Source organism: Nomascus leucogenys, chromosome 2, assembly GCF_006542625.1.
Source record: "Nomascus leucogenys isolate Asia chromosome 2, Asia_NLE_v1, whole genome shotgun sequence".
NCBI classification, from domain to species: domain Eukaryota; kingdom Metazoa; phylum Chordata; class Mammalia; order Primates; family Hylobatidae; genus Nomascus; species Nomascus leucogenys.
In genome coordinates, this window is record NC_044382.1 from 51013998 (window position 1) to 51041148 (window position 27151).

General features: G+C 45.1%; 1 protein-coding gene and 1 non-coding gene across 5 annotated transcripts in view; one reads left to right on the plus strand and one right to left on the minus strand.

The window, feature by feature from the left end:
- Window positions 1–8509: 8509 nt before the first annotated feature.
- Window positions 8510–8616, plus strand: LOC115832078. Its single transcript, XR_004027545.1, has one exon. It is a non-coding gene; the product is annotated as a U6 spliceosomal RNA (small nuclear RNA).
- A 6628-nt stretch (window positions 8617–15244) lies between these two features.
- The window catches only part of UTP4 (UTP4 small subunit processome component), a 38754-nt gene continuing 26847 nt past the window's right edge, over window positions 15245–27151 (minus strand). For 3 of the 4 annotated variants that reach the window (XM_012504828.2, XM_030794759.1, XM_003262931.4), the window contains exons 13-17: window positions 25772–25878; window positions 22759–22854; window positions 19057–19242; window positions 17406–17516; window positions 15245–15445 (exon numbers count right to left, since the gene is read on the minus strand). In XM_012504828.2, the coding sequence (XP_012360282.1) occupies window positions 15329–15445; window positions 17406–17516; window positions 19057–19242; window positions 22759–22854; window positions 25772–25878 (617 nt within the window). In that variant the 3' untranslated portion in view covers window positions 15245–15328. The remainder of the gene's footprint in view (window positions 15446–17405; window positions 17517–19056; window positions 19243–22758; window positions 22855–25771; window positions 25879–27151) is intronic. The other variant, XM_030794762.1, reaches the window with a different exon arrangement.

Sequence of the window (27151 nt, forward strand, 5' to 3'; positions counted from 1 at the left end):
CAGCAGTAGTAGCAAAAAATCCCTGTGTTTTCATGTGGGCAGGGACAGGGGCAGGCAGAGGGAATGTGCACCAATTCCTGTAAAAGGGGCTGTAAACTTGCTTGCTCATGAAGTGCACGTTGAGGCTCGTAAACTGTGGTCATGCACCACTCTGTGAATGCATGTTCACGTGCGGGCAGAAACTTCTGAAGAGCCTCCTGTAATGGAAGTTAAAATAATAAATGTAGAGGCTGGGAAGTGTCCAGAGCCCAAATGAAGAAAGAATTCAAAATGAGAAAAGTATCTTACCAAAAAAAAAAAAATCATTACAGCAGAATCCTCTTTGCAATTAGTGGAGTCGGATTTTCCAAGCTGCAAATGTCAGCAAAAGCTCAACCCTCCAGCCCTCTCCTAAATCAACTGCAGAGGCCAGCTTGCTGTTCCAGCAGGTCCCAATGTGCCCAAGTGCACCTGCGGTCACAGACATTCTGGCTTTGCTCCAGCTGAGGCGTGAGCCCCCAGAGGCCTGAGTTATGTGAATTTTCTGCTTATTAGAGAGTGTTTGGCAGCTGATTCCTTAGAGTATGAGTGCTATTTTAAACACTTTTGCATTTGTAATCACCCAGGAGTTGGGCACTTGAGGACACCTTTATTAGCAAAAGGGAAGTGCTGGGAATTCTCTGCAAGACTATCAAGACCTTTTTGCCAATAGAGTTGGAGTAAGTCACAGATCTGCTAACTAATAGTGAGGGCACTTACATAACGCAGCAAGTTATATAACAAAATATTTAACCCTGGAAGCAGCTAATGGAGATAGATTGGTATTGGGATTACTTGAGAATTTTTCCTTTAAAGATTATTTTCAGGCTGGATGTGATGGCTCACGCCTGTAATCCCAGAGCTTTGGGAGGCCGAGGCGGGCGGATCACGAGGTCAGGAGATCCAGACCATCCTGGGCAACATGGTGAAACCCCATCTCTACTAAAAATACAAAAATTAGCTGGGCGTGGTGGCATGCACCTGTAGTCCCAGCTACTCAGGAGGCTGAGGCAGGAGAATCACTTGAACCCGGGAGGTGGAGGTTGCAGTGAGCTGAGATCATGCCACTGCACTCCAGCCTGGGTGACAGAGCAAGACTCCATCTCACAAAAAAAAAAAAAAAAAAAAAAAAGAAGGCCGGGCGCGGTGGCTCACGCCTGTAATCCCAGCATTTTGGGAGGCCGAGGCGGGCAGATCACGAGGTCAGGAGATTGAGACCATCCTGGCTAACACGGTGAAACCCCGTCTCCACTAAAAATACAAAAAAAAATTGGCCGGCCGAGGTGGCAGGCACCTGTACTCCCAGCTACGCGGGAGGCTGAGGCAGAAGAATGGCGTGAACCCCGGGGGGCGGAGCCTGCAGTCAGCCGAGATCGCGCCACTGCACTCCAGCCTGGGTGAAAGAGCGAGACTCCGTCTCAAAAAAAGAAAAAAAAAATTATTTTAAAATATGTCCATAAAAAAAAATGCCCCAACTGTCAAGCTGTATCTGCAAGGCCTTCCATCAGAACCGAAATGAACTTTTCAACATTGCCTTTCATCACTACCTTCAGATGAGCCCAACTCATTCAGTCAGTGTCTCCCAATGATGTTTTGCATGTTGTCTAAGTCCTTCTTTCCAGACACCTCCTGCCTCCTCCGGCTGAATTCCCTTACCACCTAGCAAGCTTTCATTTCAGCTTGGCCTGACTACTCAGTTCATTGGGAATTTTCCTTTGAACAGTTTAATTCTGTTCCTGGCTTGTCTGGCCAAGTAGATTATAAACTACAGGAGGGCAGGGACCACCCATCAACTTATATTTATTCCCCACTATTCCAAAAAGATTACCTTGCAGAGAAGGAACTCATTAAACATATGATTGATTGAAATTCAGTGCCTTCTGCACTATAGTCCTTTCAAATAATTCCTCTGAAGGTTATTGGTTCCTTGCAGAGTGAAAATTACCATCTAGGAAATCTCAAGGAGGCCGGGCGTGGTGGCTCACGCTTGTAATCCCAGCACTTTGGGAGGCCGAGGCGGGCGAATCACGAGGTCAGGAGATCGAGACCACGGTGAAACCCCGTCTCTACTAAAAATACAAAAAAATTAGCCGGGCATAGTGGCGGGCGCCTGTAGTCCCAGCTACTCGGAGAGGCTGAGGCAGGAGAATGGCGTGAACCCGGGAGGCGGAGCTTGCAGTGAGCCGAGATTGCGCCACTGCACTCCAGCCTGGGTGACAGAGCGAGACTCCGTCTCAAAAAAAAAAAAAAAAAAAAGACATCTCAAGGAGTCTGTGGAAATCTACGTACTGTGGATAATGAAATCTGAAATAAAAAGAGTGCACATCTGTTTCCAGTTTCTTAAGGACAGTGAGACAAGCTACGATCATTCTTTTAAGAGTCATGTTACTTTACCTCTAAAAAAAGGAAATGGCGGCCGGGCACAGTGGCTCACACCTGTAATCCCAGCACTTTGGGAGGCCGAGGCGGGCAGATCGCTTGAGGCCAGGAGTTTGAGACCAGCCTGGCCAGCATGGTGAAACCTTGTCTCTACTAAAAAATACAAAAATTAGCCTGGCGTAGGGGTACATGCCTATAATCCCAGCTACTCAGGAGGCTGAGGGACGAGAATCGCTTGAACTGAGGAGGCAGAGGTTATAGTGAGCCGAGATCATGCCATTGCACTCCAGCCTGGGCAACAGAGTGAGACTCTGTCTCAAAAAATAAATGAAAGGGCCGGGCACGGTGGCTCACACCTGTAATCCCAGCACTTTGGGAGGCCAAGGCGGGTGGATTGCAAGGTCAGGAGATCAAGACCATCCTGGCCAACATGGTGAAACCCTGTCTCTACTAAAAATACAAAAATTAGCTGGGCGTGGTGGTGCGTGCCTATAATCCCAGCTACTCGGGAGGCTGAGGCGGGAGAATCACTTGAACCAGGAAGTTAGAGGTTTCAGTGAGCCGAGATTGCGCCACTGCACTCCAGCCTGGCGAAAGAGCGAGACTCCATCTCAAAAAATAAATAACAAAATAAAAATAAAAATAAATGAAAAATAAAGGCTGGACACAGTGGTTCACACCTGCAATCCCAGTACTTTGGGAGGCTGAGGCAGGCTGATCACGAGGTCAGGAGATCGAGACTATCCTGGCTAACATGGTGAAACCCCATCTCTACTAAAAATACAAAAACCCCGTTTCTACTAAAAACACACAAAAAAATTAGCCGGGTGTGGTGGCATGCACCTGTAGTCCCAGCTACTTGGAAGGCTGAGGCAGGAGAATTACTTGAACCTGGGAGGTGGAGGTTGCAGTGAGCCGAGATAGTGCTACTGCACTCCAGCCTGGGCGACAGAGCAAGACTCCATCTCAAAAATAAATAAATAAATAAATACCCATTGCTGTTATTATTACCAGTTGACTTTCAGCAGCACCAGCAATAAAACCTTTGATAGAAACTCTTGGCTAGGCAAAGTGGCTCAAGCCTATAATCCTAGCATTTTGGGAGGCCAAGGCAGGAGGATCACTTGAGCCTAGACCAGGCAATGTGGCAAAACTCCATCTCTATAAAAAATACAAAAATTAATTGGGTGTGGTAGTGGGCACCTGTAGTCCTAGCTACTAGGGAGCCTAAGGTGGGAGGATCACTTGAGCCCAGGAGTCCAAGGCTATAGTGGGCTGTGATCAGACCACTGCACTCCAGCCTGGGTGACACAGTGAGACCCCTGTCTCAAAAAGAAGGAAGGAAGGAAGGAAGGAAGGAAGGAAGGAAGGAAGGAAGGAAGGAAGGGAGGGAAGAGTGAGGAAGGGAGGCAGGCAGGGAGGGAGGGAGGGAAGAGAAGAAAGAGAGAGGAAGAAAGGATGGAGGGAAGGAAGGAAAGAAAGAAGGAAGGGAGGGAAAAGAAGGAAGGAAAGAAGGAAGGAAGGAAGGAAGAAAAAAAAAAAAGAAACTCTCCAGCTGCTAGTCTATACTTTATCTAGGAATGAGTATGCCATAACACCATTTGATTCCATGCTTAAAGGGCAAATGGCCAAATTAATTTCGGCGATAAACAGATCTTGTATAAAGCTACACTTTGGCTGAAATACAGTATAGATTGCCAAGAGTCCGTCAAAGGAAAAGAATTAGTGGATCTGGGGCTGGTTCCAAGGTTTGAGTGTTGTGTAATTTCATAAGGAAGGAGGGCCTCAAGCAAAATTGCAGCCCTTAGCAAGCCTGAAGGTCACTACCACAAAGGTGGCCTGATGCCAGAAGAACAAAAGCAGGAGCCACTCAATTACTACTAAGGAAGAAGCCAAAGGGAGAAATAAGCTTATAAAATAACTGATCCAACATCCAGCTTTGAAAAATTATCTATGCATAACTCTTCCCCACTTAGAAGACAGCGGTATCAGTTATCCTTTTCAATGAATAGTACTACTTTACCTTCCAGTAGAAATACCCTGCAATATATTTTCACTCCAGCACAAACATGTCACGAAAGAGAGAAAGGTGCATATGTCCTTTAGCTGATGCAAGCACATTTTTTAATTCATCCCACCAAGATAAATCACTAACCATCTGAAACCTGCAAAAATGGATTAACGATCTCATACAGCATGACTATGAAAACCCACATCTGCTAACCACATTCCTAATAAGAAGCAGCTGGTGACAGTTTTGTAGCACTGTGACTTTTTAAAGGAAAATATTAGCAAGGACACACTAAATAGAAATTTAGTTTCACTGAATCCACTTAGTTACGGAAAATCACCAGTGTTTTCTTTTTTCTTTTTTTATTGACAATCATGGAAATTATGTAATTTGTCATGAAATTCAAATAATATCTAAAAATAAAAAGCCCAGCACAGTGGCTCACATCTGTAATCCTAGCACTTTGGGAGGCCGAGGTGGGTGGATCATTTGAGGTCAGGAGTTTGAGACCAGCCTGGTCAATGTGGTGAAACCCTGTCTCCACTAAAAATACAAAAATTAGCCAGGCATGGTGGCAGGCGCCTGTAATCCCAGCTACTTGGGAAGCTGAAGCAGGAGAATCGCTTGAACCCGGGGGGGCGGAGGTTGCAGTGGGCCATGATCATGCCACTGCACTCAAGTCTGGGTGACAAAGTGAGACTGTCTAAAAAAAAAAAAAAAAAAAATTGAAAGTCTACTTTCCCCCTTCACCAGTTTTTTTTTTTTTTTTGAGATGGAGTCTCGCTCTGTCGCTCAGGCTGGAGTGCAGTGGCCTGATCTCAGCTCACTGCAAGCTCCGCCTCCTGGGTTCACGCCATTCTCCTGTCTCAGCCTCCCGAGTAGCTGGGACTACAGGCACCTGTCACCATGCCTGGCTAATTTTTTTATTTTTAGTAGAGACGGGGTTTCACCGTGTTAGCCAGGATGGTCTCGATCTCTTGACCTCATGATCCACCCGCCTCGGCCTCCCAAAGTGCTGGGATTACAGGTGTGAGCTACCATGCCCGGCCTCTTTTTTTTTCTTTTCTTTTTTTTTGAGACGGAGTCTCGCTCTGTCGCCCAGGCTGGAGTGCAGTGGCGCAATCTCGGCTCACTGCAAGCTCCGCCTCCCGGGTTCATGCCATTCTCCTGCCTCAGCCTCTCCGAGTAGCTGGGACTACAGGAGCCCGCCACCACGCCCGGCTAATTTTTTTTTTGTATTTTTAGTAGAGACGGGGTTTCACCGCGGTCTCGATCTCCTGACCTCGTGATCTGCCCGCCTCGGCCTCCCAAAGTGCTGGGATTACAAGTGTGAGTCACCGCGCCCGGCCCTTTTTTTTTTTCTTTTGAGATGAAGTCTCCCTCTTGTTGCCCAGGCTGGAGTGCAATGGCACCATCTCGCTCGTTGCAACCTCCGCTTCGCGGGTTCAAGTAATTCTCCTGCCTTAGCCTCCCGAGTAGCTGAGATTACAAACGCCTGCCATCATGCCCAGCTAATTTTTGTATTTTTAGTAGACTTGGGGTTTTACCATGTTGGCCAGGCTGGTCTTGAATTCCTGACCTCAGGTCATCTGCCTGCCTTGGCCTCCTACAATGCTGGGATTACAGGTGTGAGCCACCACACCCAGCCTGGAGATCGAATCTTTAAAGAGGTAACTGAGTTAAAATGAGGCCACTGGGGTGGGCCCTAATCCAGTTTGACTGTTGTCCTTATAAGAGGAGATGAGGGCAGAGACATATGCATAGAGGGAAGACCATGGGAAGATGAAGGGAGAAGATGGTCATTTACAAGGCAAGGAGAGAGGCCTCAGAAGAAACCAATCCAGCCTGGCGTGGTGGCTCATGCCTGTAACCACAGCACATCAGGAGGCAGGAGGATCACTTGAGTCCAGGAGTTCGACACCAGCCTGGGCAATATAGCAAGACCTCGTCTCTACAAAAAAATAAAAAGCAAGAAAAACAAGGCCAGGCATGATGGCTCACGTCTGTAATCTCAGCACTTTGGGAGGCTGAGGCTGGCCAATCACTTGAGGTCAAGAATTCAAGACCAGCCTGGCCAACATGGTGAAACTCTCTCTCTACTGAAAATATAAAAATTAACTGGGCATGGTGTTGCATGGTTGTAATCCCAGCTACTCAGGAGGCTGAGGCAGGAGAATCACTTGAACCTGGGAGGCGGAGGTTGCAGTGAGCCAAGATCGCTCCACTGCACTCCAGCCTGGGCAACAGAGCGAGACTCTGTCTCAAAACCACCACCACCACCAAAAAAAAAAACCAATCCTGCTGACACCTTGATCTCAATCTCAGACTTTTAGTCTCCAGAACTATGAGAAAATAAATTTCTGGTCTGGCACAGTGGCTCACGCCTGTAATCCCAGCACTTTGGGAGGCCAAGGCAGGTGGATTGCTTGAGTTCAGGAGTTCTAGACCAGCCTGGGCAACATAGTGACACCCCATCTCTACAAAAAAATAGATCCTTGATTAAAAAAATAAAAAATAAAAAGGCCAGGTGCGGTGGCTTGCGCCTGTAATCCCAACACTTTGGGAGGCCGAGACGGGTGGATCACTTGAGATCAGGAGTTTGAGACCAGCCTGACCAACATGGTGAAACGCCGTCTCTACTAAAAATACAAAAATTAGCTGGGTGCAGTAGCACACACTTATTACCCCAGCTACTTGGGAGGCTGAGGCAGGTGAATTGCTTGAACCCTAGAGGCAGAGGCTGCAGTGAGCTGAGATCATGCCACTGCACTCCAGCCTGGGCATCAGAGTGAGACTCTATCTTGAAAAAAAAAAAAAAGAAAAAGAAAAAATGACAGTTTGGGCTATTAAAAAAAAAAAATTAGCCAGGTGTGGTGGCGCACACCTGTAGTTCTAGCTACTCAGGATGCTGAGGATGGAGGATTGCTTGAGCCCAGGGGTTAAGGCTGCAGTGAGTCAAGATCGAGCAACTGCAATCCAGCCTGGGCAACAGAGCCAGACCCTGTCTCAAAAAAAAAAAAAAAAAAAAGAAGTTATGTTGTTGAAGCCATCCCAATAGTACTTTGTTATGGCAGCCCTAACATACTTACATAGACCGCACGTCACCTACACAACAGCCTGTTTTTTCCCTCCCTAATTTCCAGTCTGTTCTGCCCCTTACACAAATGCGCATTTTTATTGTCATTCCATTGAATGTGTGAGTGACTCACAGCTGTGTTTTCCACTGAATGAAAATTCTGGACCACAGACTGGAAGGCCCACCCCAACTGGTCTTACTTCTTACTACATGTTGGCTCAAGAACTCTGTATCCAAAACAACTTGTCTTTTCCACATACTTTCCTAAACTGCTTAGCTTCCTTCTGTGGAAACCACTCTATTGTGTGGTGTGTGTGTGTGTGTGTGTGTGTGTATGTGTCTGTGTGTCTGTGTGTCTGTATGTCAGGGTCTTGCTCTGTTCTCAGGCTGGAATGCAATGGTGTGGTCCCGGGTCACTGCAGCCTCAACCTCCCAGGCTCAAGCAAGTCTCCCACCTCAGCCTCTCGAGTAGCTAGGAAACACAGGCATGTGCCACCACGTCTGGCTAATATTTTAAAAATGTTTTCATAGAGATGGGGTCTCACTGTATTGCCCAGGCTGGTCTCAAGTTCAAGGAATCCTCCTGCCTTGGTCTCCCAAAGTGCTGGAGTTACAGGCATGAGCCACTGTGCCCGACCTCACGTAGCATGACTGATCTACTTGCTTCTCTCCCCAGCTAGGCGTTATAGTTCTTGAGGGCTGAGGCCATATTTTTCCTCTGTTTTTGGTGAGTTGCATATAGTAGCGACTCAATAAATGTATAACTGTTACTAAATTCTATAACTTCCTAAAGACAATGAACTGACACAAAGCTAAGCCTGAATATCTAGATCTGTGCTGTTCAATATGAAAGCCATTAGCACATGTAGCTATTTAAATTAAAATTAAAAATTCTGGCCAGGCACGGTGGCTTACACCTGTAATCCCAGCACTTCAGGAGGCTGAGGCAGGCAGGTCACCTGAGGTTAGGAGTTCCAGCCTGGCCAACATGGTGAAACCTTGTCTCTACAAAAAATATAAAAATTGTGCTCACTTCGGCAGCACATATACTAAAATCGGAACGATACAGAGAAGATTAGCATGGCCCCTGAGCAAGGATGACACGCAAATTCGTGAAGCGTTCCATATTTTTTGCAAACCATCCAAAAGACCACCACCCGCCGGACAGTGGATGGCAAAGTGGTGTCTGAGACCAACGACACCAAAGTTCTGAGGCACTAAGCCAGCAGAAGCAGGGTACCCTTTGGGGAGCAGGAGGCCAATAAAAAGTTCAGAGTTGAAAAAAAAAAAAAAAAAATATAATATATATATATATATATATATATAAATTAGCCGGGCGTGGTGGCGCACGCCTGTAGTCCCAGCTACTTGGGAGGCTGAGGCAGGAGAATCGCTTGAACCCAGGAGGTGGAGGTTGCAGTGAGCCAAGAGGGTGACACTGCACTCCAGCCTGGGCGACAGAGTGAGGCTCTGTCTCAAAAAATAAATAAAACAGAAATGTTTTCTATTTGTGCTATGCCGTAAGATAGTTACCAGGCACATGCGACTACTGAGCACTTGCAATGTTGCTAGTGTGACTAAGAACAGAATTTTTTTTTTTTTGAGACGGAGTCTTGCTCCGTTACCCAGGCAGGAGTGCAGTGGTGCGATTTCGGCTCACTGCAACCTCTGCCTCCCAGGTTCAAGCGATTCTCCTGCTTCAACCTCCTGAGTAGCTGGGATTACAGGCACACGCCACCATGCCTGGCTAATTTTTGTATTTTTAGTAGAGGCGGAGTTTCGCCACGTTGGTCAGGCTGGTCTTCAACTCCTGACCTCATGATCCGCCCACCTCAGCCTCCCAAGGTGCTGGGATTACAGGCATGAGCCACCTCATGCTGGCTTCAAACTCCTGACCTCATGATCCACCCGCCTCGGCCTCCCCAAATGCTGGGATTACAGACATGAGCCACCGTGCCCAGCCTTACTTATTTATTTTTGAGACGGTGGTCTCACTCTGTCACCCAGGTTGGAGTGCAGTGGCGTGATCTCTGCTCATTGCAACTTCCACCTCCCAGGCTCAAGCAATTCTCCCACCTCAGCCTACCAAGTAGCTGAGATTATAGGCATGCGCCACTACATCCAGCTAATTTTTGTATGTTTTGTAGAGACGGGGTTTCATGGTGCCTAGGCTGGTCTCAAACTCCTGAGCTCAGGTGATTCATCTGGCTTGGCTGCGATTACAGGCATGAGCCACCATGCTTGGCCTACTTTTCTATCATCACAGAAGGTTCATTGGACCGTGCTGATCTACATCATAAAATACCTTGAAATACTAAAAGAAAAAGACAACGTGGCTGGGCACGGTGGCTCATGCCTGTAATCCCAGCACTTTGGGAGGCTGAGGTGGGCGGATCACGAAGTCAGATCGACACCATTCTGGCTAACACAGCAAAACCCCATCTCTACTAAAAATACAAAAAATTAGCCGGGCGTGGTGGCGGGCACCTGTATCCCAGCTACTCAGGAGGCTGAGGCAGGTGAATGCCTTGAACCCGGGAGGCGGAGCTGGCAGTGAGCTGAGACTGCGCCACTGTACTCCAGCCTGGGTGACAGAGCGAGACTGTCTCAAAAAAAAAAAAAAAAAAAAAAAAAAGAAAAAGACAACACATTAGGGAAAAAAAGGAGAAAGGGTTATGAATATGTAATTCGTGCAATTGGCCAAACAGCCAAACACATAAAGTGAGCAACCTCATTAGTAAACAGGCAAATGCAGAGTAAAATGAGATAGCATTTTTCACCCATTGGATAGGCTAAAATTAGTCTGCCAATACATTGGTAAGGAATAAGGAAACAAATACTTTCAAACACTGCTGATGGGAAAACAGCCAGTACGAAGGCCAAATAAAAGTGAAAGAAAATGGACACAGTATGAGCCACACCCAGGAACTGGCCCAAGAAACACCCAGACATGAGCACCAGGAGACAATGTCCTATATTGTACATTACTACACTCTATATGACTAACACAAGAGACTGCCCACATAACTCAATGTTACAGCTAGATCAAGTGCTCAAACACCTTCCCTGTAGCCTACGAAATGGAAAATCCTTTGTGTATCACGCTGGCTAATCATCATGTTACAGGAAAGGGGTCCCAATCCAGACCCCAAGAGAGGGTTCTTGGATCTTACGCAAAAAGAATTCAGGGCGAGTCAGTAAAGTGAAAGCAAGTTTATTAACAAAGTGAAGGAATAGAAGAACAGCTACTCCATAGACAGAGCAGCCCCGAGGCTTGTTGCCCATTTTTATGGTTCTTTTTTTTTTTTTAGAGACAGAGCCTCACTCTGCCCCCAGGCTGGAGTGCAGTGGTGCGATCTCGGCTCACTGCAACCTCTGCCTGCCCAGTTCAAGTGATTCTCCTGCCTCAGCCTCCCTAGTAGCCAGGACTATAGGTGTGTGCCACCATGCCCAGCTACTTTTTTTATTTTTTTTTAGTAGAGACGGTTTCGCCAAGTTGGCCAGGTTGGTCTGGAACTCCTGATCTCAGGTGATCCACCCACCACGGCCTTCCACAGTGCTGATATTACAGGCATGAGCCACCGCACCCAGCCTTTTATGGTTATTTCTTGATGATATGCTAAGCAAGGGGTAGATTATTCATGCCTTCCCTTTTTAGACCATATAGGGTAACTTCCTGATGTTGCCATGGCATTTGTAAACTGTCATGGCGCTGGTGGGAGTGTAGCAGTGAGGACGACCAGAGGTCACTCTCGTGGCCTTCTTGGTTTTGGTGGGTTTTAGCCGGCTTCTTTACTGCAAACTGTTTTATCAGCAAGGTCTTTATGACCTGTATCTTGTGCTGACCTCCTATCTCATTCAGTGACTTAGAATGGCTTAACTGTCTGGGAATGCAGGCCAGTAGGTCTCAGCCTCATTTTACCTAGCTCCTATTCAAGATACATTTGCTTTGGTTCAAATGCTTCTGACAATCATATTTATGATTGGGTACCTATAACTGAGATAGTAGGGGAATAAGCTGAAGAATGCCACTTTGGCCTCTAACAAATCACTGTGTGACTATGGGAAAAATTACCTCTTCCCTTCTTGGTCTCCCATTTCCACGACTGTAAAAATGAGACTGGCCGGGTGCGGTGGCTTACACATGAAATCCCAGCACCTTGGGAGGCCAAGGTGGGTGGATCACTAGGTCAGGGGATTGAGACCATCCTGGCCAACATGATGAAACCCCGCCTCTACTAAAATACAAAAAATTAGCCGGGCATGGTGGCCGGCACCTGTAGCCCCAGCTACTCGGAACTGAGGCAGGGGAATCGCTTGAACCCAGAAGGCGGATGTTGCAGTGAGCCGAGATTGCACCACTGCACTCCAGCCTGGTGACAGAGCGAGACTGTCTCAAAAAAAAAAAGAAGAAGAAAAAAAGGAAAAACAATGAGACTGAGAGTCACATTTCTTTTACAAACTCCTGCTTTATCTCCACCCAATAGGAATAACTTCATTTTTATCTACAGCATACATTGTGGTTCAGTATTAAGTACCATTTAAAGAAAGGTTGATGCTCAAAAGAAAGCTTAAACACCCCCAAATTTGATGGTCTCTATCTTCCAATATTCCAAGATTTTAGTTCTTCTTAGTTGAATTTGCTATACTCTCCACGGTACATGTGAATTATCCATTCAGAGATTAGTTTACTAACCAGTACATGAGAAAAGTGAATTTTTAAAGCATTTGAGTCAGATTGGCAAAAAAGACCTTTCCTGGGCTGGTTTCAAATCAGAATTTTTCTGTACAACCCAAGAATGAGCAGAGGTATGCAAAATGGCCAAAACAGAAACATAAGGCCAAGAGGGAAAAGTTTTAAATATCTAGGTTACACAACCCCCCAAGTAAAAACACCCTGAAACCCATGCACTAAAGCGGTCCCCTTTTTCAATACGGGTTTCCCTTCCCTTCCCCTCACATCCCCTCCCCTCCTCTCCCCTCTCCCACAGTCCCTTCCCCACACATCCCCTCCCCTCTTTTCCCCCAATTTCTCTAACTTGCCCTAGTCAGTTTCTGCTTCATTTGTATTCCAAGTTTTCTACTTCGGAAGAATTTCAAGGCCCAAAGCACTTACTTCCCATACCATTTAAGGAAGTCCAAATCACTGGCTGGAAAAGTTGAAAAGGAATGCTTTCTACTTTCAGAACTTTTACTTCCTCATTCAGATGATCTGTGGGCTCTCTCTGTGAGAATTACATCCTCCACAACCCACAAGATTTTAGAATTTAAGTAAGTCAAGCCATAAACTAGATTCCAGTTGACAAGGATTCTCTGAATTTACAGCTCTACAACTAGTGAAAAGCAAGTGAGTTAATTTATTATTTTATTTTAAGATGGAGTCTCGCTCTGCGCGATCTTGGCTCACTGCAACCTCTGCCTCCCAGGTTCAAGCAGTTCTCCTGCCTCAGCCTCCCAAGTAGCTAGGATTACAGGCACGTGCCATCATGCCTGGCTAATTTTTGTATTTTTAGTAGAGACGGGGTTTTGCCATGTTGGCCAGGCTGGCTTGAACTCCTGACCTCAAGTGATCTGCCTGCCTTGGCCTCCCAAAGTGCTGGGATTACAGGTGTGAGCCACTGCACCAGGCCACAAGTGAGTTACTATTTAAGGCATCCTAGCCTCCATCTGTTCACAAGCATTCAATGTAGACGAGCGACTTGAACTTGTCATTTCAACCACTTAAAACATTTCTTAGAAAGGACAGGATCTTCAGTAAACTAAAAAGGTCCCTAATAGTCCAATCTAATCCAGACTGGAAAAATATACCTTACAGAAAAAAATTTATTCAACAAGAGGCGAGTTTTTTTTTACACAGGTGACCTAAAAAGTTGCAGGTATTTTGTTTTGTTTTCTTTGAGAGAGGATCTCAAAAAAATCTAGGCTGGAGTACCGTGGCGTGCTCAGGGATCACTGCAGCCTCTTCCTCCTGGGCTCAAGCAATCCTCCCACCTCAGCCTCCTGAGAAGCTGGGACTACAGGTGCTTGCCACCATGCCTGGCTAATTTTTGTATGTTTTGTAGGGATGGAGTTTCACCATGTTGCCCAGGCTGGTCTCAAAGTCCTCGGTTCAAGCTATTTGCCAGTCTCAGCCTCCCAAAGTGCTGGGATTACAGGCGTGAGCCATGGCGCCTAGCAGGTATTTGTTTAAATTACTCCTATCACTGTAAAACCTAACAGGTGGGGCAGAGGCAAAGACATCCATTATAAACCTTATCATATCTGTTCTTTCTCATCAAACCTAAAATAGACTGTCCTTTATGTGATAAATTATTGGGCTGTTTATCTCTCTTATAACCTCTCTCTGTTAATTCTCCCCCCAAACATCTACCTTAAATCCTCATTTATTTTCCCTTTCCAGAATGGAGGGTGGGGCTAATCATAGCAAAATGTTTTTCACCGACCCTTCATTCATGATGTCATCAGAACCCACACACTCCTCTGCCCACACTTCAGCCCTCCATCCCCAAAACAAACAAACAAAAACCACACCAACTGGGTTTACACAGGCATGCAACAGAATACATCCCAAGAAGGGAAAGAAATCTATCTGCTCAGTTCAGTTAACTAGAGTTCTTCACTTTCTAATTTAAAGATCACATTAAAACTGGCCAGTTGATAACACACGTGGGAATAACAATGTCAGAGCAGGTAGAAGAGAATGAAAAATGTGAAATACATGGTGGGCTCTTGGGTCCCCACCTCTACTCTTACTCCCTAACAAAATTCCTGCCCAGTGTTTCCTTACCTTTTTTTTTTTTTTTTTTTAAAGAGACAGGGTCTCACTATGTTGCCCAGGCTGGAGTGCAGTGGCACGATCTCGGCTCACTGCAGGCTCCACCCCCTGGGGTTCACACCATTCTCCTGCCTCAGCCTCCCAAGTAGCTGGGACTACGAGCGCCCGCCACCTCGCCCGGCCAATTTTTTGTATTTTTAGTAGAGACGGGGTTTCACCATGTTAACCAGGATGGTCTCGATCTCCTGACCTCGTGATCCGCCCGCCTCGGCCTCCCAAAGTGCTGGGATTACAGGCGTGAGCCACCGTGCCCGGCCTCATATTGTGTTTCTTTAGAGATAGGGTCTCCCTATGTTGCCCAGGTTGGTCTCTGGACTCAAGTGATGCTCCCACCTCGGCCTCCTAAAATGCTGGGAATACAGGCATGAGCCACCATGCCTGGCCCTTCCATACCTTTTGAAACCAGCATATAACAGGTAAAAAGGCAGTAAATGGGACTGATAATCCAAGCTTTTTTTCCTTTTAAATAAAATTAACGGCTGACTGCCAAAGGTCAAAGGCATCTATTTTTTAGATGGAGCACTCCCTTATAATGCTGGAGTTGAAATTCTTCCTTGAACTCTAAGGCTGATTATGGTTATTAGTGGTCAGGCTATCCTGGGTAAGTAATTACGGTCCTCTGCCCTCCAAGGCGAGGATGGGCAGATTCCCACGCAGTTGCACAGGCTGGGGGCTGGCAGGAAGTGAAGGCTATCAGCTCTCTGAAGCCTTAGGCATGTAATAGGGAACGGAACGCAAATATCTTTTCTTCTGAGATTGCGGCCTACAGAATAAGCAGGACTCAATCAACATTAGATGAGTTTGTGGCTACTCAGCACATTATCCCAAATACAAACACTCCATTTGGAATTTCCATTCATTTTCATTCAATGAAGGGAAATGACTGTCCATTATTTTGGAAGAAAACATTTATAATGACTAGTCGTCAAGAATAACTTGTTTTATTACCATGATTTGTGAAAAGCAACAGGGTAGACAGTTCACAGAAGGACACAGACAGTGCCCTGTTTTAGGTTCCAAATTTCTTCTTTTTAATGGGTGGTGGGAGCTGAGCAATGATGTCATCCAGAGGCCGTTCTACTGCCACGAGTGTTCTTTCATCCAAAAGATCCATGAAGAGTAGAGGCTGCAGAGGGATGATAATTATTCTATCAGGACTTAGGATCCAGGGCTAGGCCGGGCGCGGTGGCTCACGCTTGTAATCCCAGCACTTTGGGAGGCCGAGGCGGGCGGATCACGAGGTCAGGAGATCGAGACCACGGTGAAACCCCGTCTCTACTAAAAATACAAAAAATTAGCTGGGCGTGGTGGTGGGCGCCTGTAGTCCCAGCTACTTGGAGAGGCTGAGGCAGGAGAATGGCGTGAACCCAGGAGGCGGAGCTTGCAGTGAGCCAAGATTGAGCCACTGCACTCCAGCCTGGGTGAAAAAGCGAGACTCCGTCTCAAAAAAAAAAAAAAAAAAAAAAAAAGGATCCAGGGCTAGTCCTGAACGAACTGACTCTAGGTAGACACCATCTAGGCTAAAAGGTTAGCCTAGTTCAAGGCTCAAATGATTTAAATTTCTTGACAAACTTTCCTGCCCTGGGACTCAAAATAGTTGGAATGCATAAAAGCTTTTTTTATTTATTTTTATTTTTTAGAGATGGGGGTCTTGCTATGTTGCCCAGGCAGGAGAGCAGTGGTCATTCATAGACATGATCAACATGCACTGAAGCCATGAACTCCTGGGCAATCATCCTGCCTCAGTCTCCTGAGGAGCTGGGACAATAGGTAGGTGTGCACTGCTGCGCCTGGCTTAAGATTGGGAGCTTTTTTTTTTTGAGACGGAGTCTGGCTCTGCTGCCCAGGCTGGAGTGCAGTGGCATGATCTTGGCTCACTGCAAGCTCCACCTCCCGGGTTCACGCCATTCTCCTGCCTCAGTCTCCCGGTTAGCTGGGACTACAGGCGCCCGCCACCATGCCCGGCTAATTTTTTGTATTTTTAGTAGAGACGGGGTTTCATCGTGTTAGCCAAGACGGTCTCAATCTCCTGAACTCGTGATCCGCCCACCTCGGCCTCCCAAAGTGCTGGGATTACAGGCGTGAGCCACCGCACCTGGCCAAGATTGGGAGCTTTTAACTAAGTTCACTCACAAAAGGTCTCAGCAGGATTTTTTACATTTCTCTGGACAGAATATCTATGCTTCTTCTATCTCAAGAATCAGTGTTAAGCAAGGACTTCAAAGCCTAAGTTCTTTTTTGTTAAGACAGAATCTCGATGTCACCCAGGCTGGAGTGCAGTGGTGCAATTATACTCACTGCAGCCTTGAACTCCTGAGCACAAGCTATCCTCCCATCTCAGCCTCTTGAGCAGCTGGGACTACAGGCATGCTCCACCACACCCAGCTTATTTTTGTATTTTTTTTTTTTTTTTGTAGAGACAGGGTCTCGCTATGTTGCCCAGACTGGTCTTGAACTCCAGCCTCAGCCTCCTAAAGTACTGAGATTACAGGCATGAATCACCATACCCAGCCTAAGGCAACTGACAACTGGCAAGTTACAAATGCATCAAGAAGCTAATCACATTTGAGTAATTTACAGAACTCTGCTTTTTTTTTTGTTTGTTTTTTTGGGTTAATAGTGATGGGGTTTTACCATGGTGCCCAGGCTGGTCTTGAACTCCTGGGCTGAGGAGATCCACCTGCCTTGGCCTGAGATCCACCTGCCTTGGCCTCCCAAACTGCTGGGATTACAGGTATGAGCTACCAAGCCCAGCCTGCTTGACATTTATCCTATGGAACACTCCAACAAGTACAATTTAAAGCCAGCTCTCATGCCAACAAAGACTCTACCCTCAGCGCCAACATTTCTCACTACTTATGCATTTCATTTTGGTTAAGTATGATGTGCCTGCCTCTAACCTACTCAGGCAAGAACAATAAAACATATACAAGGGACAGCCAGCCTCAAAAAGGTGACTTGTCTCCCACAAGCCAGGTTCTCTGCATGGAAACTGAAGGTGCTCTTATCTTCTGATTGTGGAGTTTATTACATTTTGATATCACAAAGGAACCAACTATCCAGAATAACAACACAAGATGTTTTACCTTATATATCTTAGAAATTTTAAAAGCATGAGCTGTGCGCCTCCGGACGACATCTGATTCATTCGTGGGAGGAAATGGATTGTAGAGTAAGGTTTTGTCATTTGGAAGGGGCTAAAAAAACAAAGACACATTGTTTAAATTGTTACTTTTATTGGACTTCTGCAGACCAAAGATCCGTAGTGCATTTTGAGCCCAACATCATCTTCTAACCATCATATATATTCAGTACCTCCCTGACATTCATTAATTCAGGAAAACAGCTGTAGCCATGATACCTCTATTCAGAAAAACATGGGGGGAAAAAAAGAAGAAAAGGAGAGGGAGAAAGAGCTGAAGCTACTCTTGCAGCCACACTGCAGAGGGTGGGAGTATGAGGCAAAGAGAGCTTGTTACTCCAGGCAGCAAGATCAAAGGGCCCTTCTGGGGCTTCTGGCCTGTCTCATCAGTAACACTTTGTCAGAAAGGAACAAACTGGCAAGTGCAGGAGCTCAGCCCACACAGGCTCTGTGCTTTCTAGACTCTCCCCTAACCAGATCACAGACTGGACAAGTGACTGAAGTTCTCCCCAGGCTAAACCTCAACACAAACCACCCCTGCTGATGTCACTGACACCTCGAGGTGGCCTCTGGCCAAAGAAATGATATTTTGTCTCTGACTTCCTGGGAAATAGCTATGCCTACTATAAGGAAGCGATGAACTTAAAGCCAGTGCTTTGGAAAAAATGATCTGGGCTCAATTACAAAGAGGCAAGAGAGTGGGAGGGGCCCTTCCTGTATCACTCATCTTGCAGAAGGCACTTGTCAGCCAGCTCTGCTTCCCACACCCAGAGGTCGCAGGGCCCACGAGATGATTCCAGTGACACATCCCCGTGCACACCTCCTATAGAGCCATCTGCTGCTTTCCCCCATGTTTCTTCCACCCCCACCTTCACAAACACACCAAAACACCATGTGATGGTTGTAATTTAAGCCCAAAGTGCAGGACAGGCATGGCCACAATGCTCCTAGGAAACAAAGCACCTGCCCAGAAAAGCCATATAAATTCAGGGTGAATCAAAACAGCAGCTGGCAAAAGGGACGGAATCTAGAACTGAAGAAAATGCTCGTATCTCATCTAAATCACAGCCATGAAGAACTCTCCTAGCAGGGTTTTTCGAAGATGTTAAGACCAGTTCCTCAAGCCTGCAGACAGCTTTTCAGTAGCTTCAGCCAAGGGGCACAGAGGTCAAAACCTCAGCCTGTACCTCCTTTAATGAAACCATGTTATTCAGATACCTCAGAGTTCACAGTTGAAAGCAAGTTAGCCAAATCAATGATACTTCCTGATGAGGGTCACCTTCTGAATACCGGCCTAATCACTTTTCTATGTAAGATTTATGTGCTTACTCGCAAAGTAGAGAAATAGTCAAATCAGCAAAAGCCAGTACACAAAGGCCAGCCCCTTCCCTGAGAGCCTCCCGAAGAACTGTGGAAACACAAACCAGGGAATCTGTAAAACAAAAGCCCCTCTCCTCCAAGAAACGTACTAGCTACCTTTATTCTGATTTACTAGCTACCTTTCTCAGTCTCCGTCCTCTTACCTTATTGTACTTGTTGCTTTTAGAACTTTAAGGTTCAGAAGAATATTTCGGAGGTAGCAGTGAAGAACTCACCAATGACTTGTCAATAATGCAGAACATGTAGGCATCATGGAGAAGGATGTGCATCGGTCTCTTGGGATGAAAACTGATGTGTGTGATAGGAGTATCCCTTTGGAGCCAAAGGTGGTGAAAGCCCTGCTTCTGGACAGTCCGGCTCCAATCTGTATACTGTTTGTCTGGGATGCTGTACTCAAATACCTAAGGAAGGACATGACACAGAGAAATGCAGGCTGGTACTCAGACGAGAAGGGCATTCTCATTCCTAACCAGAAAGTATCTATACAAACTTTCAACTATATTATATTTATTCTATGCTCTCCCAACACTTTTTTTTTTTTTTTTTTTTTGAGATGGAGTCTCGCTCTGTCGCACAGGCTGGAGTATAGTGGTGTGATCTCCGCTCACTGCAAGCTCCGCCTCCCGGGTTCAAGCCATTCTCCTGCCTCAGCCTCCCAAGTAGCTGGGACTATAGGCGCCCACGAGTATGCCCGGCTAATTTTTTGTATTTTTAGTAGAGACGGGGTTTCACCGTGTTAGCCAGAATAGTCTCAATCTCCTGACCTCGTGATCTGCCTGCCTTGGCCTCCCAAAGTGCTGGGATTACAAGCGTGAGCCACCGCGCCCAGCCCATCTTTTCAGAGCTATTTTATTTACATAATACAGTGTTCTGTATTTTGCTTTTCTTGCTCAGTGTTATATCATGGAGACTGACCCACATTAATACACATATATATCAGTCATGCCCATTCTGAAACACAGAATAGTCCACTCATTTTATCCACGTATCATGATTTACTTATCCACTCTGCTTAATGGACATTAGCTTGTTTCATATCTTTGTCTACTACAAACAAATCTGCAATGAACTGTCTCTGTATAAATGTCTTTTTGCACAGCTAAAAGCATATATATATCTATAGATATATATACACACACATATATATATCTATAGATATATACACACACACATATATCTATAGATACATACACACACACATATATCTATAGATATATATACACACACATATATATCTATAGATATATATACACACACACATATACCTATAGATATATATATACACACACATATATATCTATAGATATATACACACACACATATATCTATAGATATATATACACAAACATATATATAGATATATATAACACAATATATCTATAGATATATATACACACACACATATATCTATAATATATATACACACACACATATATCTATAGATATATATACACAATCTATAGATATATATACACACACATATATATCTATAGATATATATACACACACACATATATCTATAGATATATATACACACATCTATAGATATATATACACACACACATATATATCTATAGATATATATACACACACACATATATCTATAGATATATATACACACATCTATAGATATATATACACACACACATATATATCTATAGATATATATACACACACACATATATCTATAGATATATATACACACATCTATAGATATATATACACACACACATATATATCTATAGATATATATACACACACACATATGTATCTATAGATATATATACACACACATATCTATAGATATATATACACACACACATATATATCTATAGATATATATACACACACACATATATCTATAGATATATATACACACATCTATAGATATATATACACACACACATATATCTATAGATATATATACACACACACATATATATCTATAGATATATATACACACACACATATATATCTATAGATATATATACACACACACATATATCTATAGATATATATACACACACAAATATAAAAAAAAAAAAAAAAAAAATATATCTATAGATATATATACACACACACATATATCTATAGATATATATAAACAAAAAAAAAAAAAAAAAAATATATACACACACACATATATATCTATAGATATATATACACACACACATATATATCTATAGATATATATACACACACATATATATAAAAAGAATGATTAGAACTGAAATTTCTAAGTCAAAGACCATGTGGACTTTAAAATTTTTAAGGTATTACCAAAATGTCCTCCAAAAGGGTTAGGATAATTTACACAATGTACGAGAGTACTGTTTCCCTATACCTTCAGAACACTGTATATTATCAAGTCTTTGATCTTTGCTAATCTAACAGATATAAAAAACTTCCCATCAGTTTTACTTTCAGAAGCACTTAAGGGACTAAGTGCCAGTAAAAGGTGTCGTGGGGGAAATTATCATTATGTGTGACAAAGGCAAAGATGTGTGGCTTCACTACTCTTTCAGTCTTTGGTCAAGGACTCAAATCTATAAAACTGAGAGATTTCACTTTTTGGACAGTGTGTGTGTGCATGTGTGAGTGTAAAAACTGACCATCGGCCGAGCGCGGTGGCTCAAGCCTGTAATCCCAGCACTTTGGGAGGCCGAGGTGGGAGGATCACAAGGTCAGGAGATCAAGACCATCCTAGCTAACACGGTGAAACCCCGTCTCTACTAAATATACAAAAAATTAGCCAGGCATGGTGGCAGGCGCCTGTAGTCCCAGCTACTCGGGAGGCTGAGGCAGGAGGATGACATGAACCCGGGAGGCGGAGCTTGCAGTGAGCGGAGATCACGCCACTGCACTCCAGCCTGGGTGACAGAGCGAGACTCTGTCTCAAAAAAAAAAAAAAAAAAAGGCCAGGCACGGTGGCTCACGCTTGTAATCCCAGCACTTTGGGAAGCCGAGGCGGGCGGATCACAAGGTCAGGAGATCGAGACCATGGTGAAACCCCGTCTCTACTAAAAAATACAAAAAATTAGCCGGGCGTGGTGGCGAGCGCCTGTAGTCCCAGCTACTCGGAGAGGCTGAGGCAGGAGAATGGCGTGAACCCAGGAGGCGGAGCTTGCAGTGAGCCGAGATTGCGCCGCTGCACTCCAGCCCGGGCGACGGAGCGAGACTCCATCTCAAAAAAAAAAAAAAAAAAAAAACCCGACCATCAAAGCAGTAAGCATCATTTGCCTAGCAGGCTACTTAAATGTGCTTCCTGGATTACATTTAATCTTCCCAACAGCTCAGTGAAGTAGATATTAACATCTCCAATTTTACAGATGAATTATTGATAACTTCCTAATATAATTATTGATAACTTCCTAATATATTCTGCAGCCCAGGTTTTTTTTTTTTTTTTTTAAAGATCTCCTTATAATCACAATCTCCTTACAAACTGGTATACAAAAAAGTAGATTAGGTTCTAATTTTGGCTGAGATTACGTATCTGATCTTATTAGGGCTTGATTTCCTCATCGGAAGGGTAAAGGTGAATGATACAATCTTTTAGTCACTTTCAACTCTCAAAATCTTATTCCAACCCATATCCAGTTTAATACCCAAGCCCATTTCATCTCTCCTCTAAAATAATCAGGAAAATGAGTACTTCAAAATTCCTCCTCCCTCTTGTGATTCTTTACTCTAGAATCTTAGTGCTTCTCCATTTAAATTGCATCCCATCAAACCAATGCATACTGCTGGCCTATGATGAGCCCAGACAGGAAACAAAGCTTTACTTCACACAGGAGAAAACTACCTTATATCCTCCAACACCTTCAAAAAAAAAGCTCCCCGCAGCTGCCCAATATTCCAGCTTCTAGGTTACTATCCAGCAGGAAGGGATTAGAAAGCACTGGAATCTCCCTTACCTGCTGGTCCGAATGAGCGATGACAAGGTTGTTGGTATTGGGGGCAACGGCCATAGCAGTCACTGGGAAATTGTAAGCAGGCACCGTGCAGTGAAGCTGGGAACGAATAACACACACAAGGGGCAACTCTAAGTGACACTTTTTCGCAGCAAAGATTGAATGGTCTAGGTCGGGGGTTTAAATAGTGCTCCTCATAATTCAAAAGGGTTCTAGGGAAGTTCCATAAATTTCAGGCATTTCCCCAACCAATGAACTTTCATTTCTTTTTCTTTTTCTTTTTCTTTTTTTTTTTTAAGATGGAGTTTCGCTCTTGTCACCCAGGCTGGAGTGCAGTGGAGCGATAATTAGCTCACTGCAACCTCCACCTCCCGGGTTCAAGTGATTCTCCTGCCTCAGCCTCTCAAGTAGCTGGGATTACAGGCGCGTACCACCACACCCGGCTAATTTTTTGTATTTTTTTTTTTTTTTTTTGAGATGGAGTTTCACTCTTTCTCTCAGGCTAGAGTGCAATGGCATGATCTTGGCTCACTGCAACCTCCACCTTCTGGTTTCAAGTGATTCTCCTGCCTCAGTCTCCTGAGTAGCTGGGGTTACAGGCGCCCGCCACCATGCCTGGCTAATTTTTGTATTTTTAGTAGAGACAGCGTTTCACCATGTTGGCCAGGCTGGTCTCAAACTCCTGACCTCAGGTGATCCACCCACCTCGGTCTCCCAAAGTGTTGGGATTACAGGAGTGAACCACCGCACCTGGCTTAATTTTTGTATTTTTAGTAGAAACGGGGGCTCACTATGTTGGCAAGGCTGGTCTTGAACTCCTGACCTCGTGATCCACCCACCTCGGCCTCCCAAAGTGCCAGGATTACAGGCATAAGCCATCGCACCAGTCCTCATTTTCTTAAAATAATGCCTATTGCGGGCTGGGCGTGGTGGCTCACGCTTGTAATCCCAGCACTTTGGGAGGCCGAGGCGGGCGAATCACGAGGTCAGGAGATCGAGACCACAGTGAAACCCCGTCTCTACTAAAAATACAAAAAAAATTAGCCGGGCTTGGTGTCGGGCGCCTGTAGTCCCAGCTACTCGGAGAGGCTGAGGCAGGAGAGTGGCATGAACCCGGGAGGCGGAGCTTGCAGTGAGCCGATATTGCGCCACTGCAGTCCAGCCTGGGCGACAGAGAGAGACTCCATCTCAAAAAAAAAAAAAAAAAAAATGCCTATTGGTTGGCCTGGCGCGGTGGCTCATGCCTATAATCCCAGCACTTTGGGAGGCCAAGGCAGGTGGATCACGAGGTCAGGAGTTCGAGACCAGCCTGGCCAACATGGTGAAACCCCATTTCCACCAAAAATAAAAAAAATCAGCCGAGAGTGGTGGCGTGCGCCTATAATCCCAGCTACTCAGGAGGCTGAGGCAGGAGAATCACTTGAAACTAGGAGGCAGAGGTTGCAGTGAGCAGAGACTGTGCCACCACACTCCAGCCTGGGCAACAGTGCAAGACTCTGTCTCAAAAAAAAAAAGCCTATTGGCTGGGCGCAGTGGCTCACACCTGTAACTACAGCACTTCGGAAGGGCCAGGGCGGGAGGAATGCTTGAGTCCAGGAGTTCAAGACCAGCCTGGGCAACATAGCAAGACCTCATCTCTACTAAAAAAAAAAAAGAGAAAAAAAAAAGATTAGCTAGGTGTGGTGGGACTCGCCTGTAGTCCCAGCTACTCAGGACACTGAGGTGGGAGGATCGCTTGAGCCAAGAGGTCAAGGCTGCAGTGAGCTGTGACTGCGCCACTGCACTCAGTCTGGGTGACAGAGTGAAACCCTGTCTCAAAAAAATAAAAAGCATATTTAACTGCTTACAAAACTAACAGCATTTGTGGAGAACTGAGAGTAAAGCCTTTCCCTCTGAGTAAATCCATCTGTACAAACTGCTTATAAATGTGTCATTGCATAGGGAGTCTACAGGTCTACACTAAGTTTAAAAGAAATTAATGCCTAGGCATGGATTTTTATGTACGATTGCAAAGCATGTGCATGCTACACACAAACACTCTTTAAATGCCAGGCAAGGCTCAAAGACAAGTGCTCAGTACATGCTCCTACCATAATGCAACAAAGGTTACACTATGCAGTTAACAGGTAAACCCATTAAGTGTTGCAGTTTGATGTTCTTCTATACACTTTTAATGCTTATTTCAAGTTTTGGGTAGTTCGAATTTGATTCTTATAATGAAGATGAGGACTTGTAAGGGATCACTAATGACTCAATTTATGACTGACAGCATCATTACTGATTAGTGAAGAATGTTTTCCCAGTATTCTTTTTTCGAAGTTTTGATTATGTTTGCCTTGAGATTACAAGGCAAGCCATGAAAGGAACTCTTATTATCTGCAACCATTTGTCTGTGTATATCAGAATTTTCCTCCCGAAAATACAGAAAGAACCTGGATGTGTTTACATCACCCACAAATCATTAATTTCAAATTTCCAGGTATGAATGGGTTTCACTGTTTCCATTAGCTGCTTTTAATGTTACACAGTATAGCTTCTGGGTTCCATAAAAATAAAACAGGATTCCAAACCTGGAAAAATTATTGGTTAAAAAGAAAAAAGTCTGGCCAGGCGCGGTGGCTCATGCCTATAATCCTAGCACTTTGGGAGGCCGAGGTGGGCGGATTGCCTGAGCTCAGGAGTTCAAGATCAGCCTAAGCAACACGGTGAAACCCCGTCTCTATTAAAATACAAAAATTAGCCGGGTGTGGCGGCACACAACTGTAATCCCAGCTACTCAGGAGGCTGAGACAGGAGAGTCATTTGAACCCGAGAGGCGGAGCTTGCAGTGAGCAGAGATCGCGCCACTGCACTCTAGCCTGGGTGACAGAAAGACTTCGTCTCAAAAAAAAAAAAAAAAAAAAAAAAAGTCTAATAAATTTCCAGGTCATGCCAATCTGCCTTGAATCTTGTAACTGCAGGGTGAACTGGCTCCTGTACAATGATTCAAACTGCTGCCATGAAACCCTATGCTTACCTTTAGCTGTTTTACATTGTAGACATGGACTCCAGCACTGGTACCTGATGCAGCTAGCCAATTCCCATCTGGACTGACTGCCAAAAGACACATGGCCTCCACTGTTCCTGTGAGGACAAAACAGTTACATCTCTGAATTCACACAGTGTCCACAGCCAGCCCTGCCCTGGAGATGATGGCAAAAGCCAAGGAGACCCTCAGAGTTTTAAATCACTGCCAGGAAAATTTGCTGATCACTGTGCAAATTACTTCTAGATGTTAATGTTTCTACTTTTTTCATCTACTTATTTAGCCATCCCGCCTGTAAAGAAGGTCCAGAGAGATAAAACAGAAGTTATTACTTCCTCAGGCCTAAGACATTGCTTACTATAGGAATAGAGAATGACGGCAGCATCTGCCACTAAAACATACACTTTGTTACAAACTCCTTTCCTACCAAATGGTTTTTTTTTTTTTTTTTTTTTTTTTTTTGAGATGGAGTCTAGCTCTGTCACCCGGGCTGGAGTGCAGTGGCGGATCTCCGCTCACGCCAACCTCCAGCTCCCAAATTCAAGTGATTCACCTGCCTCAGCCTCCTGACTAGCTGAGATTACAGGCGCCCACCACCATGCCTGGCTAATTTTTGTATTTTTAGTAGAGACGGGGTTTCACCATGTTGGCTGGGCTGGTCTTGAACTCCTGACCTCAGATGATCCTCCCACCTTGGCCTCCCAAAGTGCTCAAAGTGCTGGGGTTACAGGAGTGAGCCACCACGCCTGGCCTCTTTCTTTTTTTTTTTTGTTTTTTGTTTTTTAGACGGAGTCTCACTCTGTTGTCAGGCTGGGGTGCAGTGGTGCAATTTCAGCTCACTGCAACCTCTGCCTCTCAGGTTCAAGCCATTCTCCTGCCTCAGCCTCCCAAGTAGCTGGGACTACAGGCGTGCACCACCACACCCAGATAATTTTTGTATATTTAGTAGAGATGGGGGTTTCACCATGTTGGCCAGCATGGTCTCGATCTCTTGACCTTATGATCTGCCCACCTCAGCCTCCCAAAGTGTTGGGATTACAGGCGTGAGCCACTGTGCCTGGCCCCAAAATTTTTTTTAAATCAAAATTATGGACAGGCCAGGTGTGGTAGCTCACACCTGTAATCCCAGCACTTTGGGAGGCGGAGGTAGGTGGATCACCTGAGGTCAGGAGTTCAAGACCAGCCTGGCCAAGATGGTGAAACCCCATCTCTACTAAGAGTACAAAAAAAAATTAGCTGGGCGTGGTTGTGGGTGCCTGTAATCCCAGCTACTCGGGAGGGTGAGGCAGGAGAATCACTTGAACCTGGGAGGCAAAGGTTACAGTGAGCCGAGATGGCACCAACGCACTCCAGCCTGGGCGACAAGAAACT